This window comes from Strix aluco, chromosome 22, assembly GCF_031877795.1.
Source record: "Strix aluco isolate bStrAlu1 chromosome 22, bStrAlu1.hap1, whole genome shotgun sequence".
NCBI classification, from domain to species: domain Eukaryota; kingdom Metazoa; phylum Chordata; class Aves; order Strigiformes; family Strigidae; genus Strix; species Strix aluco.
In genome coordinates, this window is record NC_133952.1 from 2,667,750 (window position 1) to 2,685,783 (window position 18,034).

The 18,034-nt window shown below is 43.7% G+C and overlaps 2 protein-coding genes and 1 long non-coding RNA gene across 6 annotated transcripts in view; 2 read left to right on the top strand and 1 right to left on the bottom strand.

The window, feature by feature from the left end:
- On the bottom strand, positions 1-13,767 carry LOC141933550 (uncharacterized). 2 transcript variants are annotated; one of them, XM_074848308.1, is made up of 9 exons: positions 13,569-13,763; positions 13,270-13,342; positions 12,190-12,343; positions 9,091-9,236; positions 7,463-7,639; positions 6,568-6,681; positions 3,437-3,523; positions 1,305-1,452; positions 1-840 (listed from the first exon to the last, which is right to left on the bottom strand). In XM_074848308.1, the coding sequence occupies exons 1-9, from the start codon at positions 13,586-13,588 to the stop codon at positions 809-811; spliced, it is 951 nt and encodes a 316-aa protein (XP_074704409.1). In that variant the 5' UTR covers positions 13,589-13,763; the 3' UTR covers positions 1-808. The 2 variants fall into 2 exon arrangements, with proteins under 2 accessions (XP_074704409.1, XP_074704410.1); XM_074848309.1 differs by lacking the exon at positions 7,463-7,639 and having other exon boundaries at positions 13,569-13,767.
- On the top strand, positions 1,462-6,920 carry LOC141933551 (uncharacterized). Of its 2 annotated transcripts, XR_012626120.1 has the most exons (4): positions 1,462-3,418; positions 3,688-4,127; positions 4,784-4,884; positions 6,812-6,920. It is a non-coding gene; the product is annotated as an uncharacterized LOC141933551 (long non-coding RNA). The 2 variants fall into 2 exon arrangements; XR_012626121.1 differs by lacking the exon at positions 1,462-3,418 and having other exon boundaries at positions 3,538-4,127.
- SLC35E2B (solute carrier family 35 member E2B) overlaps positions 13,763-18,034 on the top strand; it is a 16,227-nt gene continuing 11,955 nt past the window's right edge. The window contains exon 1 of one of the 2 annotated variants that reach the window (XM_074848307.1): positions 13,763-13,988. The gene's annotated coding sequence lies outside the window, so the exon portion shown is untranslated. Of the gene's footprint in view, positions 14,445-18,034 lie in introns of both variants that reach the window. The other variant, XM_074848306.1, reaches the window with a different exon arrangement.

Consider the following 18,034-nt stretch of genomic DNA (forward strand, 5'->3'; position numbering starts at 1 on the left):
TGGTGTTTACACTTTATTAAAAAATAGACAGACAGTAGTTAGAGATTCCAATCCATAAAATACCAAACTTTTAAATTAAAACATTAAAGGTTTGTTTTAACAGTCACCCTGGTGTATGAAATGGCACGTGGGTTAGATACGCTGTAGGAAGGCATGAGATCACATTGTGTAGTTTTCATGTGTGGCTGGGATTTAAAAAAAATAATAATAATTGAAATATTCAGAAGTCTGAGGAGGACCAAGAGCCCTAGCCATTCTGTTGGGGTTAAGCCATCACATAGCCAGAGCAGAGATCAGGGAATACGGCTGTCATCAAAACCGCTTCGGGCCTTGACCTCTGTTCAGCAGCAGAGCTGAGTTGAGAAATGATGGTAGGGCAATCCACTTCTATATAAGATGGGTGTGCAAATTATTTTCATTATGTTTGTGTATATCCAGCAAAACGGCATTTATAATAACAACATTCTCTACTTGCATGCATGTTGTGAACCTCCTGCTGTTACGAAGCAACATAAGGGAAACAAGGAGTGAAAGATGCATTGTCCTGTCAGCAAAACTGACTGAATTGAAAGGCTTACTGTTCATTTCCCAAGTGCACTTTGCTCTTCAAATTAAATGACCGGCTGCCCTGCTCTAGTTCCCTAGCCCAACACAAACCAAGAAATGTATAGACATTATTCTGAGCAACCTCCTCTACCTCTGTGAAACCGCCCCATTATCTTGCATCCTGACTGCAAGTACTTGATCAGAACTTCCCCGGCTACAATTTCACTCTGTAAGAGCTGCAGGTAGAACCCAAGGGCGATGCTCAGGAGTCGATCCTTCCATAGGAAGAAAACACTGTGGGAAGAAAGGAAGATCAGTCAACACCCACACCTAGCAGCGTTTGTCCTTCATGTAAAAGGAGATTTGGGTAGTTGAAGATTAATGGCTCTCTAAGTCCTTTTATTCTGTCTCTCTTAGTTGTTATAAGGCATGATAAAGAAGAAAAATTACACGTATCTTATATAGAGATTTTTCCAGGCAGGTCTGTTTTTCTGGATAGCAGCAATTCTTGCATAGGTTGGAAGCAACTTTGACGAACGTCAGTTTTCTTTGGGGAGAAATCACCTGTGTTCCATCCAAGCTTCTGAACTTGTCTGGCCAGTAAGTTCTGAGGCTGCAATAGTGCTTGATGCCATTAGGGATCTGGCTTTTCTTGTGACTACCCCAAACTGTTTTCCTGGCCTAGCAAGCTCTCTGTTTAATTGTGACTGTGATACAATAGGCTACAACTTTCATAGTTAACCTTTTTAAGTACTTACTTCTTTCTCTCAGCCCCTGCCCAAAGCTGCGGTAGACATGAATCAGTGACCAAAACAACACAGACTTTATTGTAACAGAAATGCAAGAGCCAGTAATGAAAGCAGCTTCCAGGGTGTAAGAATTCCCTTTGCCCCACTCCTTTATCACCTGCAGGAAAATGGAGACATACAACAATCAACACCTCGTGCCACAAAACCCTGAAGCTGTAAAATGCAATCAACCACTAAATTTCTGAAAGAAGTCACTAGATAGTAACTGGGGTGGGGGAAACTGGTCACTTCTAAACTGTCTTACTTTCCTGATTACATGATTCCCTGGCTGCACGCTGACTGTCACTAAATGCGTTATACCTTCTGCTCTCTGCATCATTGAAGTCCTATGAAACCGGTATTGTGCTCAGATTCTAAAAACAATTAAGCTGGAGATAAGGAAACCAGACTTCATCTTGCATCTGTTTCCTTCAGAATGAATTCTGTTCCCTGGCTGTTATTGCACTGGTATTGTCATGCATGTCTGGGGGCTGGCTTCACAATCCCAGTTTCACCCATGGCTAGCCTGATTAGTGTGCTTATGACATTACTAATTGCCTAACCTGTGCTTTTTTGAGGGGTCTGACACAGAGGAAATGGCAACTTTTAATTAAAAGCAATATTTATATCCTGCACTTATCTACTGCATTGAAGAAGGATCGCAGCTCCCATGAACCAAGTATGATCAGGCAAGTTAATCCAGTACTGAAGGAAAGACAGTGAGATCTAGCAGTGCTCTCTTCCCCTTCCTGCAGGCTGGAGTCGCAGCCCCAGCAGGCCTAGTGAGTATCAGGGCAAGATGTCAAAAGCACAATTCTGACTGCTTTGATTTGTTAACAAACCCAGTGCTGTGTATCCCAAATCAAGGCAGGTTACAGATGGCCTGGCTAATTTTGGTGCAGTTAGTTTGTCTGTTAAGTTCTATCAGTTTGCCTGTTTATGCTGCAGAGGATTGTTTAGCAGCTGCTATATAGTCAATCCAGCAGTTTTTTCAGAGCTGCAGTAATTAATGGTAAGCGTGGTTTACTTCCCTTTTTTTTTTTTTTTTTTTTGCCTGTCAGATAAAAGATGCTAAAAAGGATTGGTTTGGAGAAGTTACAGCTATTACAGATCTCTCTGGCACAGAGGAGTATTGCACTGCATGTCTGTGCCCTCGTCTGCTGGTCACTCTTGCGTGTTGATTGTTATTGGGCAAAACCAGAAGGAGACCTGGCTATTTTGAAGTTGTTCTGTTAGTCTTATGTCGGAAGCCACCACTTCTACTTTTCTTCCTAACTGCAATACAAGGAAGGCATAGCCACCAAAGGCAGTGTGTGGTCCTTCTCTGCTTTGCCAGATCAAAGAGGCCTGTGAATAATTGGAAGAGCCTGATCTGACTGCACACTTTAATAACCAGAACCCCAAGGATGACTGCAGCCACTGGACTTTTATCAGTATCTGGAGACTATTTCTGTGAAGTATGAGAAACGCTGGCTGCTATCAGCGTTTGAGCCCTTCCCGTAATGGACAATCTGCTCTGCCCTTGCCCTTCTTCTTCCTCACCTCCTTTCACACGTGTTGTGGGAGGTGCTGGAGCGCCCCAGTGATAAGTGCTTTATTGCCATTATAGTGCCAAAAAAATGCCTGACGCTGGAGTTTGTTGGGTTTGCACTATCTCTTGTTTTGGCTACATCAGGATCGACAAGTGGGGGTGCTGCCTAAGAAATCCTTTAAAATACAATGACTTGAGGCCCTGCAGATAGTCAAATGCTCTGGAACCACTTCAGACTTCTTGTGAAGGAGGGGGAGGCATTTGTATTTTATACGGGAAGATTTTGTTGCATCTTTCCCTAATCATTCTGGACAATTTGCCAGTTGCAGAGACTTCCAGGGCCTCTTCCCCTAACTAATCAGTTCAAGAGCACTTTGACATGGTTCCTGTCTTGAAAAGTTGATCCTGAAGAGGTGGGGTGTGCCTGCTGCTCTCGCTGATTCTAATGGGAGCTGCAACAAAGGGGTTGCTCAGGAGTGAGGCACCATGTTTTGGGCCCAAGGATCCAGGAATGAAGAGGAGGCCTCCAGCCCTGCTCCCCAGTATCAAGCAAGTAAGTTGGATGAATTACCGTGTAAAGCAGGTAGATGAGATAAACTACTTCAGGTACATTCTGACTCAGAAAAATCCACACTAGAGGTTTCAGTTCTTTTAAAATCTGTAAAACAAGATAAGATATATATACAGCTTTGTAACTCGTGCTATATACTCTATAAAGGCTATATATAGTTGATTTTTCAATAGCATTTCAAGTGTTGGTCTAGCTGAGTTCTCAGTTCTAACTTTGCTCTCCACCTGCCTTCTCTACCTACATTTTTTTAGCAGGAAATAAGGTCTCTGTTTTTCACGGAACTGGGCCAGGAGTGATGATCAGAAATCAGAACAGGTTCTTTCATGAGCACATCTTGACAGTTATGTGTGATCTGAGCCATCTCTGCATCCTCTTGAGCTCTGCCTTTCAATACACTACAACTCCCAGCTAGCTTAAATGGAGAAGCAGCTGACTCTTCGGAGTTGTAGCTAAGCTGATGTACTTTTTCTTTGGGTACGCTCAGATTTTTCTCTAACAAATTAATGTTTTCATAGCTAACAGACTGAAAGCACTCTGTGATATTTTTCCCTGCCTTTGTTTCTACTACAGAGAAGTAAAATCACTGAGAACTAAAATGTGGGAGAAGCAAGAGGATTGAACTGTCAGAAGAACTTTGTTTCACAATTAACCTTGGGAAAGAAGAAAGGATGGATGGACTGCTTCCCAGCAGGTAGCAACTTTCAGCAGTCCTCAACTGGAAGGGCAGGTCTGAACAAACTAAAGAAAAACAGCTGAGTCACTGGGATTGAAAGCAGTGATTGCACCAATCCTATGATAAGATTAGATGCATCTGATTAACCACAGATTCCCCCCAAAACCAATACTGATTCTTCTGCAATGGTCAATATATGAACCTCTACAAAAGTCTTAAGGGAACTGTCCCTCCCCTAAGGGAGTTTGTCTCCTCTCTGCCACCTCTACTCTTGTCTCTGTTTTCTGTGGTAGTGCATAGGGCTCCTCTTAGGATAAGACCAAAAGGGAAAAGAAAACAAAGGCTGAGAAACAAGAGGAGGGGGAAAGAGAGAATTAGTAATGAAAGGGAGAAAAGAGAGAAAATAAGTAATGGAGATAGGAAAAATAAATCCACTGAAGTCAATGGGAGAGCATGTATACAAATAGAAGAAAAATAACGAATAATCCCTTTGTGAAATGGCACATGCATCAGCCCAGAAGTAAGGGAGCATGAGGTTTAGCTGTGCTTTCAGGCACTGTGGTTACCAGAAAGGACTGTGTATGAGGCGTTTCCAAGTTTTCCCTTCTCTTATGCTTATACTTTCTGGTGGATTATGTATGTCTCCATACTTTTCTTACATAACAACCTCATAGCAGGTGCAGTTTCTGAGAGCACCAGACAAGACAGTGATACACGTTTCTCTACTGCTGCATCATCTGCAAGAAGCTGATTATGAAAAACTTGTCTGAACAGGGTAAGGAAAAAGAGTTCCTATTTGCACCCCTCTGTCAAACTGCCTACATGCTCTAGCCTGAGACAGAATCGTTTTTACCTTGGATGCAAAGCTACTAGACTCTCAGGAAATGTATCCACCATTTCGAAGTTGCTGCTGCCCTGCAGTGCTGCCACTTACTGAAATACAGTACTAAATCTTTTTCATTAATTTTACATTTCCTATTTCTTAGTCAGGCAAGAAGCTGTTAACTTCTTCTAGCAGAGGACTCAGTAATGTTTTACCCTTGATGGGGTAAAAAGTAGCTTTCAAGTAGTACTAACATAGTTGTGAGCGAAGGGCAAGAATATGTACCTATCCCTAGGGTATTTATTATTACTAGTTGAACTATTAAGAAACACATTTGGTATTGATGAAAGCATAAGGAGTATCATGAATGTTAAGACATGAGACGATCTAACTGAGGCACCTTTCTTTTCTTAAAAGAAACAGTGTCTCTTTTAATGCCTAAAGGTAAATCATGGGGAAGCAAAGAACTAAATCTGTGAATGGCAACTGGTCGGATCAACTTTGTTTCTGATGATGGGGGAAAAGGAGCTGAAAAGTTTACACTTTCAATCCTATCAGGAAAACAAACAGGGTTCTGATTACTCCCTTCTTTCCACACCTGATACAATTTAACTGCAAGCAAAGATCCAGTGCCTCACAGAGGTATATAAGGAGTTCCCTGGAGGAAAGCAAGCTATTTAATATCTGTACCTGCATTCCTAAGTGTCACACTCACAGTTAGCCCTGTCTCCATTTTTCCCTGCTGGATAGCTGTCAGTGGCCACAGCACCCCAAAGTCCAGGAGAAAGGTGATTCTGTGCAACTCTTCACCTAAAGTTACTGAAGTATTTTAAAAGCACGGTGCTTGGTGCTAGTTCCATTTTTAGCAAGGAAAACAATCAAAGCACTTGAAAAGGTATATTTCAGCCATCAGGAATTTATCTGAATGGCTAAAGCAAACACTCAAGGAGCCTACACAGCCAACAAACCCCAAACCCCCTGAACTCCTTCCTGGTAATAAGACACATACGCTATGCACTTTGGCCCTGATTCTGCAATCATTCTTGGAACAGAGCTCTCAAGATTTCAGAGGAAGTTCAGCCTGACTGACATGAAAAACTACATTTCAAGTTCACACCTCCTTATGTTAACCTGAAAACTGTCACTCACCTTTAAAGAAGCTGCCCCCATAAAGCACCACTCATCTTTTTGGTTTCCTAAGGATATAAGGCCTGTGCAGTCTCACTGTATCTGTATATCCATTTTCATAATAATTTGGAGGACTGTTGCCAGTTTCACCTAACCTCCTCAGAGAGGTAGAAATATTGAAGATACTGTGATCCTATAGGTTTCCTTCAAGTAGGTGATCAGGGACTGAGAATAAACCATTGTCCCTCAGAAATGAACAACTGATGGTGTGACATTGTTTCATCCTGCATGCTCAGTTGAGACACACAGGTTTATAAGAAACCTGACTTCATTATTGTTGGTGCTCTTGTTTTCTGCCGGGATCCATTCTGGCTCCCTTCCACTTAGTGGTATTACGTAGGATGGGATGGCTGTGACTTCCCAGCCTGTGCTAATTGCTCAGGGTGAGAACTTGTAGTCTCAGGAGTTGACTATCCTTGCTACTGTCACTGTTAGCTTAACACTTACTGCGATGATGCTAATGGTCACCTTCAGGCAGGCCCAAAGAACCCCTGTTGCTGAGATGATGTTATGTAGAAGGGTGATGTCATGCAGGCTTATCAGCAGAATACATAAGCAGAGCTGAAAAAGAAGAGGCAAAACTTTGGTAAAATTATTAGCTTGAGAACATACAGCCCACCAAAAAATACTGACACAAACTCCCACCAACAGTAAGTTGGGCCCAGGTCTAAAGGCTAATTTTTTTCCTCAGAATCTGACAGACGGTACGAAATGGGGCACAAGGACAGACGTACTTCCCTGTATGCCATGTTAGCAATAACAAAGAACAGCAAAGGCAGTAAGACGTGCTTCAGATAAAGCGTAAGGTAAGACAGCAGTAAAGTAAGAATGAGGGGTAGTGTACAGAAGTACAAACTCTTTCTAAATGGATCTTGGGTTCACTTCACTGATCTGTAACTTCAGGTTGCTGCCTCCCCCCCAATTGCCCTGCTAGGTCAGGCTCTCCTCTCCCATCCCAGTATCGTCTTCTCAAATGTAGGAGGGGCTGGGATGGCTGGAGAGAGAGAGACTGCAGGCAGAGATAACCTTGCTCCTTTTAGGGGGATGTGTTGGGCTGGAGCTTCTGGATGCAATTGTTTCTATGGACAAACTTCCCACAAATAAGTTTCAGTTCTCCTTTTGGACAGGACAATGAAAAAACACATGTTGACTCATTTTTATGGATTTTAACTAAGCTTCCCTGTAGCAAACACCTGGAGAGATGAGCATTATTAAGCTAATCTTACCTAAAAGGTAAGATACAGGCAGGACTGCTCTAGGAAGTTTATAGTTCAGCTCAGCTAGTCTAAAATATTCTCAATAGGAGAGAAAAAAGGGAACCCAGGGGGAGAGATTTCTCTACCTGTGCCTGAAGATCAAAGGTCAACATGGAAAAACAGAGGTTCAGCATGAAGTATTGTGACTGCAGGCTTTCTAGAGCACCACCCACTCGAAAGGCCATCATGCTTTGACTCTGAATGAGGATGATGGCACAGATCACGTCAAAGGAGCCAACTAAGAGGATCAGAATGAAGCGGGCCTGATGGGAAAGAGAAATAAGGATGTGACTGGCCCTGTCAAAACAGGGACAGTCTTTAACCTTGAGTCTTTTAACTGTAAATAAAAGAAGAAAGGAGTAAGGAGAATCAGGCAGCCTATTAATAGCATTTTAAGAGAAACATAACCTTCATACTCCCTGTAATGTCATGACGACTTTTAGCAAGGTTTGGTTGGAGGTTTTATCCTACAGTTTGAAGAAAGAGCATTCTTTAATAGAGACTGGCTCTAAGCTTCCTGTATGGCGTAAACCAGCTGCTGAGAACCTTCCCCACCGGTTTCGATGGGGACGGTGTGTTATTCTGAATGCTCTACTTACTAAACTTCAGAAAACACTGGTTCTGTCAGGGTTGTACCCACAGCTTTGCTGGCATTCACACTAAATGTCTGCTGCTTTAAAGATGGCTGGAGTGGCAAAACATCTTTCATAATTAACATTGATATGAGAATATTTCTATTAGTGTGCCTTATTCTGGCTCAGAAATTTTGCTAAGGAAGCAGGAGTTACAGCAATCCAAGTTACTTTTACAGTAGTAAAAAAAAAAATCCTTAATAGTACATCTTCTACACCAGGCTTTACTTTGAGGTTCTTGTTTAATATATAAACTGATGACTGGGATGCATACCTTCAAGTAATTTGCATCTCTTTGATGCCTGTTCTTTACTGACCCTAACAACCCGGTTTGCTGTAGATAAGTATGTTTAACTAAATGTACAATCGATATGTAAATTGAATAGGCAAAATTTTGCTTTGCTGCATCTTCCTAGCTTGGTTGCTGTTTCTTCTATCAAAGAATAATTTTTGGATGGCTTCACAGCAAGGAAGCACCTTCTCACATTAGAGATAAATGTGCAACTGCAAAAGAGAAGGTCTGAGAAGCACGGCAAGCGGAAGTTTAACTACAAATCTTAGTAACACATAGAATACAATCCTTGTATTAATTTTCTTACGAAATGCAAACAAGATAATCTGGAATGGCAGTACTTTCCCTAGCACACTATCTTTTTGTTTCCTTGCAGCAGGTTACAGTAACTCATAAAAACACATGGCTGCACTTATGGAGCAGTGGGGCTAACGGAGATTCCAGTTAGATTTATGTGACCTTAGGCCAGTCATTTTATAGACAGAAATCTGAAGCAGAGTAGGTGAAGTGAGGGATATCTTCTGCAGTAATCCTGTGTGAGTAAATTCTTTGATATTTATGTTATTTTCAGATACTGAAAGATACATAAAAATACATAAAGAAACCATAGAATAGCTCAGAGAAACAGATTTGCAATTGTGGAGGTGCACATTTTGTTACTCAATGGTAGGAATAATTCAGCCTGATTTTTCTCTGTTATCAGTGCCCTTATCACAGATGCCTCGCATTTCTAACATTTTCAAATCCAAGATGTGGGGAAAAGAAAGTTAATTAAAACCAGGAGACTAACCAGGAGTTTTGGCTTTTGCTCAGCAGAGAGAACTGTGAAGTTGACAATGGAACGGAACATCACTAGCAAGATGGAAAGAACAAAGACGACGAGCTCCTGGCGATTCTCCTGCAGGATTCCTCTACTCACATAGTACACACAGAACACTGGGAAGGAGAAGGAAAGGTCAGTTACCGGGTGAACAGGCTGCACATGGTGCAGCTTTTCACTCTGCTTGGTCCAGCTGACAAAATGGAAGTCAAGACCGTGTAACGTATGCTCCTCAGTCAAGAGCGTATCTTTGTTCTTACCAGGGAGCCTCAATCAGATACTTAAAATGAGTACTCTCCCCTGTGTTTAGCATACAAGAAACGAAATAATTTGTTAGCTTTTAAAATTACTTGTGAAGTAACACTTTGAAAATGGCAACATATCAGCTACCCAAATTAACTGGCAGCTGTGGTATGTTATCCTGTTAATACTATATTGAACATTATGTTGAACAGTGTATTTGAATTAAATGAAGCAACACCATTTTTATTAAAGAACTGAAATCACATTATCTTCCCAGTGAGAGTAACTCAAGTGACTAACAAGCAATTTACTACTCGACCACATACTTCCACAGTATTTTTTTGTGGTTCTGACCACTACAAATGGCTTGTGTGTTGGACGGAACTTAAGACTGGATTCCTAACAGTTTATTTTTGTTGTGGAAATTTTGAAACACCCCACCCTGCAAACTATAGCCCAGAAAAGAACTGGTTCAGGAAAGTTCTGATTTATGTTTTTATAAAATACATCAAAACCCACCACTCTTAACACCACAGTTAGCAGTCACTGTTGAACTCTACACTGGTTTGACAAAGCTGAAATAAGGAAAAAGTTCTCCTTTCATAAAAATGGGAATCAATGCTTTGTTCTTATATAGGATGCTCCTGCAAACACTAGTTAATTCTTACCATGGACCAAGTAACAATAGATTTCTTTTTCCAGAGGGCTACTTCCTGGATGCTGCAATCAAATCATCTAGTTTTGCTAAGCTGGGGCATGTGGACAAAGTGTCATAGAAGTTTTCCAAGTGATGCAATAACTTCGGTCTCTCTAAACAAACCTAGTGAATGAACTTCCTTTTTCACTTTTATTAGCAGTGATTGAGAAAATTGACAATGATTGGCAAATTACAAAGTGAATCATGGGACTTTTTTGGCATGCTTATGAACTCAGGAAGACCTGAAAGATTTAAGACAGTATTTCCTTCTTTTGCAAATACAGCTGCTAAATCAGAAGAAGTCTGTACAAATAATTTGAAAACAAACTTTTTTCCTGAGCATTAAGATTTATGCAGCGATAGCATATGTGCATTTCTGAAATAAAGGACATCCTCTTGGTTTTGGTAAGTGAACATTTTTCAACAAATTAAATCCCAAACCCTCTTTAAAGTAAATATCTCTAGTGGTAAATCCAAGAGATTGTTACAGCCAGGGCACCTGTTTTTCTTTAAAGGACTATTATCAGTTCTGTCAGTCTTTGTCTACCCTATAAAAACCATCGTTTTGGCATGTTTATGGAGGTTAGCTTACACATCTTTAAATCTCAAGGTAAACCAATCATAGTTTTAACATGTTCCGTGAATGATGTTCTCTTTACTGACTAATATGTTGAAACAACAACTTTTGTTTACATTAAAACGTTGAAATCTGAAGTAATGTGTTAAAAATACACTGGGGTTTTTTTTCTGATTTAAACCAGAGGTTTGTGAGAGGCGTGCACTTCTTCCCATGTGTGTGTGTGTTGCAGCACAGAATACTAATTAGTATCAACAGAAGGTAGGAGGGGGAAAAATAGATTAGCAAGCATGCTTTCAACTTCCTTGTTTTATAACACCATGTGATTCATTTGGTTTATTATGAAGGTTCTTCATTTTTCTCTGAAGCACAAAACAGTGGTTGCTAACAAAAACAGTGTGACAGATTGGAGGCACCAATGGCCTGTTCTAACATTGCAATTTTTGTGGGTATGCTGAGTCCTGTGTGAAAAGCTGCTAATCAAACCAGAGTTTTGGACTAAAGGTATTGTTTGTATGTGTCTAATTATAGAATCTGGAACAAATCTATTGTCTTTGTTCCCTCTGGGTGAAAGCTGGAAAGCAGTGACTGCTTATGATTAGCACATCCTTCTCGTACACAAGGTGTTACGCCCACAGAGATTCTATTCTTTTCTACGCTGTTTTGGCCAGCGAGCCAACAGCCAAGACCTGCTAAAGCCACTGAAGAGGACTTCCTAAAACACTTAGTTTTATTTATTTTCATGTTAAGTTTCATTTCTATGGACCCGGCAATATGAACCTAAGTTTCTACTGAAGCTCTAATTGGAAATATCCAAGAAAATTTGGATTTTGCTTCCTGTAGAATAAAAATTATTAGACAAAAAAAAAAGGAGAGTTTAAAAAAAAAATGAGGTGCTTATTGTCTTTTATTAACGTACTTCAGGTAAAGCAACATCCTTGAAGAAACTTAACACAGAGAGATGACTTAACGTTTGCTTGTTTCAGATCAAGCTGTGTGTACGTTTGGTTTCTTGCAATGTAAGAAGGTGCCTTGAAACCAACTACAACTCGGGTATAAGCGTGGCTCGTGTCAGGAGATGTTCTGTGACAAGCCTTGGAGTGTGGACACCTCTGAATTCCCCGACTATTACGACACAGACATTAAACTGGGAAATGGTAAGCCCTTTCTGGCATAGCTGAACATTCAGTATATCTTACAGAAAGTGACAGCTGTCTGAAAGCAAAATCATTGCTACATCTGCCTAAGGGAATGCTAGTAAGAAAGCAAATTATAGCAGAACTTCCAAAAACCTGAGTATTTTTTCCACACTATTCACAGATGAAGATATTTTGGATGACACCATATCTATTACTGATCCTTTCCCTAAAATACTACTGAGAAAAGCAACAGTGGCAAAAGCCATCTAGCTTGTTACTGCTAAACTAGCAGAAGATTCTATGTGTAATATATCAGGCCTAAGGGAGTGAAATAAGAAGCTTCAGTTGCTGCTTAATTACTACCTTGGGAAAAAAATGTATTTGTTTTAAAATGCAAACAATATGTTTCTTACCAACTCCTACTAACTGAATAAGAGAAATGGTGAAATCTTCCTCAGTTTGTCGAACGAGTGTCTCTATGGTTAGCCCTATTACACTTAGCAGAGACAGAACAGTGACACAGAAGTAGATCTTCACAGGAAATGATAGCTCTGAACAAGGCTTTATCTGTAAAGGAAAAAAATTTTTAAACACGTAATGCAGTATAAACTAGTTGCTATTCCTAAGGAACGCATTAAAGCAAGTCAGTTAAATGACTCAAGTGCAGGGTTTTCCTTGGAAAAAGGAAGAGAAACTCTCTACAGTTGAACTGATCCTCCAAAATTACTGAGGAAGGGAGAAGGCTTAACTTTATTTCATAATTAATCTCAGCCTAGATTTTTCTGGTTTATACCTGCAGACTGCCTTCTACTTAGTGCCTCAGGGGCCAGGGTTTTATAATTTCATCTCCTGAAACTCAGATTGCCAACACCCACCTCTACGCCTATCAAAACATTGCCACCTTCAGCAAGTAACTTTTTCCCAGTGCCCCTTATCAAGACTTTTAGTTTTAGAAAAAGTAAAGAAAGGTTCACTCTTCTGAGCAATGTGCAGAGGATCTGGGAGAGGTTTTTCTCCGTTCCTCCCAAACTGTACCACGCTAGCAAAAAAATCACTTCACTTTCCTGTGATCTTGGTAGTAAAGAAAAAAAAAATCTCCCTCAGGAGAGATGTGGAACTGGGGAGTCACCTGTTGGTCGGGCTGAGCTAGGGCGCAGCTGCTCCACCACATTATACATATTTTTATAGATATTGGGAACATGCTCGTCATTTCCTTACATGCAGGAGCTTGTGATGAGCTACAGATTCGTTATTTGAAAGCGCAGTTTTATTTAAGCAAAACCAGGCTCTGAGCCAGGGGAGCGCTCCCCGGGCAGCGCTGGGGCACCGCGAGGTGAGGACACGGTCGCGAAGGGGCGGCTCGGGCCCAAATCCCCTCCGGCCCCGCGCCCCCCCCTTCTCCTCGGGGGGCCGCAGCGGGAGAACGCGGCCGGTACCGGGACAAGCAAAAGGCCCTTCCCGGAGGAGCTGGGCCGGGGGGCGGGTGTACTCACGGGGCCGCAGGGCGTGGGGATGAGCCGCCGGTGCCGGGGGGTGAGGGTGGGCAGCGGGGGGGCTGCGGCGCCGCTGCAGGGGAGAGAAGGGGGGAACCATCACCCCGAGGCCCCGCGCGCCCGGCAGTGACGCCTCCCTGCCCGCCCCATGGGCCGAACCAAGCCGGGGGGGAGGCCCAGGCCCCTCCCCACACCCCCCCCGCGGGTCCCGAGGCGGGGGAGCGGGGAGAGCCGCCCCTGCCCAGCGCTTGGTTCCGCCCGGTCTCCCCCCCTCCCTGATGGCGCGTTCCCGCCGCTACCTGTCCTCAGCGCCCTCCATGGCAGCTCCGGCGCCGTCCCCCTCCGGTAACGGGACCTACATGGCTGCAGCGCCCGCGCTTCCGGGACGGGCCGGCGCCGCACGTCACTTCCCCGGCGCGGGCGGGAAACGCCGCCACAGGGCGGCGGGGCCGGGGCGCTCCCTCCCGCCGCCCGCCTTCCCCTCCCCGCCCCGCGCCGGCGGCCTGCGCCTTCCCCTGCGCCTCGGGGCTTCCCCCGCGCCCTGCCCGCGCCGCCGGGCCCCGCTGCGCTCCTCGGGCGGGGCGGCCGCGTCAGACGCTGCGACAGAGGAGGGCGGCCCGCGCGTTCCCGCCGGGTCCATGGAGGGGCCGGCCTGGAGCGAAACGCCTGGCGGGGCTGTGGGGGGTTTTAATCGGCTGCGCCCCAGAGCTGCGTCCCATGTAACCCCCTTTCCCTTTGTATTATTTTTTTTTTTCTTTTTAAACGCCTTTCTTTTCGTAAAATGGCCTCCCGCCGGCCGCCCGCGGTGAGGGGAACGAGCGGCTGCTGTGACAAAGGGGGCGCGGGCCGCGCTCCGCGGAGGCACCGCCGCTCCCGAGGAAGGGCTCCCGCCGCGGGCCAGGCGCGTTGCCGGCCCAGGGGCTGCCGCTGGCTCCGGGGGACGGCGGAGGGACGGCGCTCTGCCTCTCCAGGCGGTGGCATCTCCCGCTCGGCCCGCGGGGGCGGTGCGCGGCGGGGTCCCGCCTCCCCTGCCCGGGCCGGGGCCGGGGGCATGTGGGGGGGTGGCCCCGGCCGGCTGCTCCGATCCGCTCCGGGAAGGGCGGCTGCAGCCCGGGAAGCCGAAGCCCGGTTTGAGCGGGAGCCACGGCAGCGCTTTGGCAGCGGGCAGCTCCCAGGTGCTGGCGGCGATGCGCTGAGCGGCCCCGGGGAGGGAAAATCAGCGGCCGGGCTGTGCTGGGGCTGATGCAGAGGAAGAGCCCCAGCCCGCCGGCTGGCTCGGCTGCAGCGTGCCGCGAGGAGGGGGATGGCTGTGCAGCCTCCTCCCGGGCCTCGCCGCAACCCTGCTGCTCTCCCAAAAGTCCTTGAGCCGCAAAGCCGGGTCAAAAAGGACGCGGTAGAGCCCGGCTTCCTTGCGGGTCTCGGTCCGGACGGGGACGGCAGGCGGGGACACAGAGCGGTCCTGCGGCTCCTCCGGCCTTTGGGACGCTCCGAGGTGCCGCGGGCCACGCGGAAACGCCTGCTGGGTTTGTCCTGCGTGGGAGCTGGTTCGGAATGAGAGCAGGGAAGATTTGAGGACCGGGAGACTAGAAATAGAGCTGAAGTGCAAGAAAGGGCTCAGCTATTTCAGTCTTTTAGCATCAGGATCTCTGTGTGGGAGATGTGAACAGTCTTGCGATTGTATTGACAGTCTGTGTTTATAAACGTCTTGCATGCTCTCATTGTCATTTAGTCCAACTTAATATTTACAGCTTACTTGGGATGCTGAATGCTGTTCCTTGTGTTGGAAGCAGTGTTTGTGTGACCTGTGTTGCATGATAGTAGATGGAGATAACACACACCAAACCTTTCTTTTTTTCACTACCAGATTAGCCTTAGTTTCTCAAACACTTGCAACGTTTTTGAGCTTTCATTTTTTTGTGCAAGGTGTAAAGCTGACTTACTGAGTTCTCTGTGAGTACTGTCAAAAGAAAGTATCTGTCTTTACATATAGGTACTAACAAGTGGTCAGAAAAACTGCAGCAATGGCTTTTTATCTTTGCTGTTAGATGGTGGTCATTCCAAAGTCCAGAGGGCTTCCAGTCTTAGGCAGATGAATGCAGTAAGAAACTGTCGGTGTCATACATGTAGTGGTGATTGTCAGGATCTGCTTAGCTGCTTAAGAAATAATTAGAGCTTCTCACCAAAAGGTATCAGTTTTGAGGTGAGCTGCATCACAAAAGGATTTTAAGTTTGTTGGAGTACCTGCCAGATGCTTGCCACTAAGTGTATTTCAATCATAAAAAATATTTCGTATGCTTTGTGAAAGAATCATGAGGGACTCTGTGCATAACCAGGCTTGTCACAGATAGTTAAAAAACACAGAATCTGTAGTGCTGGGAATGCTATGCTTTATTTTCATGATAAATCATGTCTTGGTACAATATATGTAATTTTTAAAAGACGCTGTATTTCCTCTTTCAGGTGTCTTGTTGCTGTATGTGTTATCTTTAATCTTTCAGTGCTAAGGACAGACTGGTTATATTGAACTCTGGCTATATTGTTGGCTTTCTTATTTTTGACAATTTCTTAAAAGTTGGGGTTAGAACTGCAGTTTCTCAGGAAAAGAAAGTTGTGAATGCTGTTATGAGGATTTTCAACATACGTCAGTGATAATCTCATTGAAACAATTTAATATCCGAGTTGGTTTTATCTCTTGCTTTTTTTAATCAAATATGGCTCTGAAAAGCCTCTTAATTTTCTCCCTTTATGCTTACTTTTAAAGAAGATGATGAGGTGGTGTAGTGTTGGGTTGAGACAGCTGAGCTGTCTGCCCTCAGCTAGTCTGTAGCTCAGTTGCAGAAAAGCCCGGGGGGGACAGGTGTGGGGAATGTGTCAGGGCCCTGTTGTAACCTTGCTGAGTGCTTGCAGCTGGATTTTCACCAGCTGCTTCACCCCTCACAGCTCTGCAGTTGTGGAGGAAGGGAGATGTGACATAGATCTCCCCTTCATCAGAGAAGGAAAACTGATTTTGCTCCCTTTTAAATTTTGTTAGAAACTGCTCTTACACTTTACAAGAGTTCAGTTTCTTGATTTATTTTTTTTTCTCTTTTATTCATTTGACTTCAGTGTGGAATGTTATAGTTTCTTTGGAAAATGTTTCTTATGAAACAACTAATGCAAAAGTGTGGTGTGTTCTTGTTAACTTCTGTTGCTTCTGCATTTATTTTTTTTTTTTTTTTGCAAAACTTGGTGTTTCTTTTCTTCTGAGACCTGTAGAAAACAATGTGTGTGGACATACTGCTTTTACAGTGATGAGGTTAAACTGTACTGGTGTGAATTAAGCATAGATGATGTTTTTGGATTAAGAGTAGATGATGTGTATAGTCTTGGTGCAGATTAAGACTGACTTTTTCCCTGCAGCCTTAAAATTTCAGGGGAGAGTGGTTTCCCTGGTTTGATCTATCGCATGTCCACGAAAACATTTGTTGTAGTTGGAGCGAGCAAAGGGGGTGGTATTTATTTCAGAAGCTGGGAGGTAGTGCTAATTCAAAATGTTCGTTAGGCTGTGACACCGTTTCCACAAAAGCACTGCCCAGACAGCTGTCATTTCTATATATTCATGCAGGCTGCCTGGCAGCAAAATGATGTTTATTCCCATGGAGGCCACTTGCACACAATAGAAAATAGCGTACGCGATTTAGTAATCGAAGCAAGTATAACTACTCTGTTAAAAACTATGGGGAGAGGAATTTTTTCATTAAAACTAGATGCTTAAAAGCACAAGCAGATAATGTCTTATTTTCTTCACTCTTAAAAGTCTTCTGAGAAAATGTTTGCCTCTGCTCCTGTTTTAAGTTTGAAAAGAATGTATTTCCGATTAAATTTTGAACTGCTCTGAGTAGAAAGGGAAAAGGAGTTTGAATGCAAGTAGTTCTATGAATACGATGGCTTAAAGCTTGAGAAATTGGGGAGTTGTTGAATTGGTAATTAGCTGCTACTTATAAGTCAGAATTTGTTTAAGACTCTCAAAGCTTATGCTCCATATTTTTTCCACCTTTAATACAACATTTGTATTGCTAACGTAGTTAGAAGTCGGAGAAGATACGAGGAAGTGTGTAAAACGCGCTGCATGCTGTTTGTTCTTTTGAGCTGGAAGATTGAATGTTTGTGTGTAATCCAAGAGAAACAGTCTACCAACCACTGCCACGTTTTCATCTATTGGTAAACATCAGCTGCTGGTTGGTCTTAAGGGAGGAAGACTGAATTAGTTCCAGATGGAGAACTCTTTCAGCCCCTTTAAGACTTTCGGGTTGATTTAAGACAGGAGGTCAGTAATTTAGGGGGGAGTAGTTTTGTTCTTATTTGCTGTTCTGCTTCCTGCCATGCGTGGAATCAGTGATATCAAATATGATATTGAGGTGTTGTTGAGGGTGGGAGTTCTGTTGGTTTAATTGCTTTTGGTTTTAATTGAGCAGTATAAACAGAAAAAGTATTAACAATGTTGCGATAAATAACCATTTTGAATTTAGAAGTTGGGGGGTTTTTATGACCTGAAAAAGGAGGAGGAGGAGTCAAGAATCCATTTTTCTTAACAAATTCGTATCTTCCTTCAAAGTTTTGTCTTAAACTGGATTAACACAAGTATATGGTTTAACGTGGGTGTGTCAGAGGGTCTTGTACCTCGGGGTGCTGCTGGCGGGATTTCCTGGTAAAATGAAAGGAGATAAGGGGATAGGGATGGAAACCTCCTGTGCATGGCTGTAGTAACAGAAATAGAGAAGGTGAG

What these genes read in the sequence shown, in the direction of transcription:
- LOC141933550 (XM_074848308.1), bottom strand. Translation starts at nt 13,588, where the DNA reads ATGGAGGGCGCTGAGGACAG. An exon ending in ATGGAGGGCGCTGAGGACAG is followed by an intron (nt 13,343 to 13,568) that starts GTAGCGGCGGGA and finishes TCTCCCCTGCAG; the next exon opens with CGGCGCCGCAGCCCCCCCGC. An exon ending in TCCCCACGCCCTGCGGCCCC is followed by an intron (nt 12,344 to 13,269) that starts GTGAGTACACCC and finishes TTTCCTTTACAG; the next exon opens with ATAAAGCCTTGTTCAGAGCT.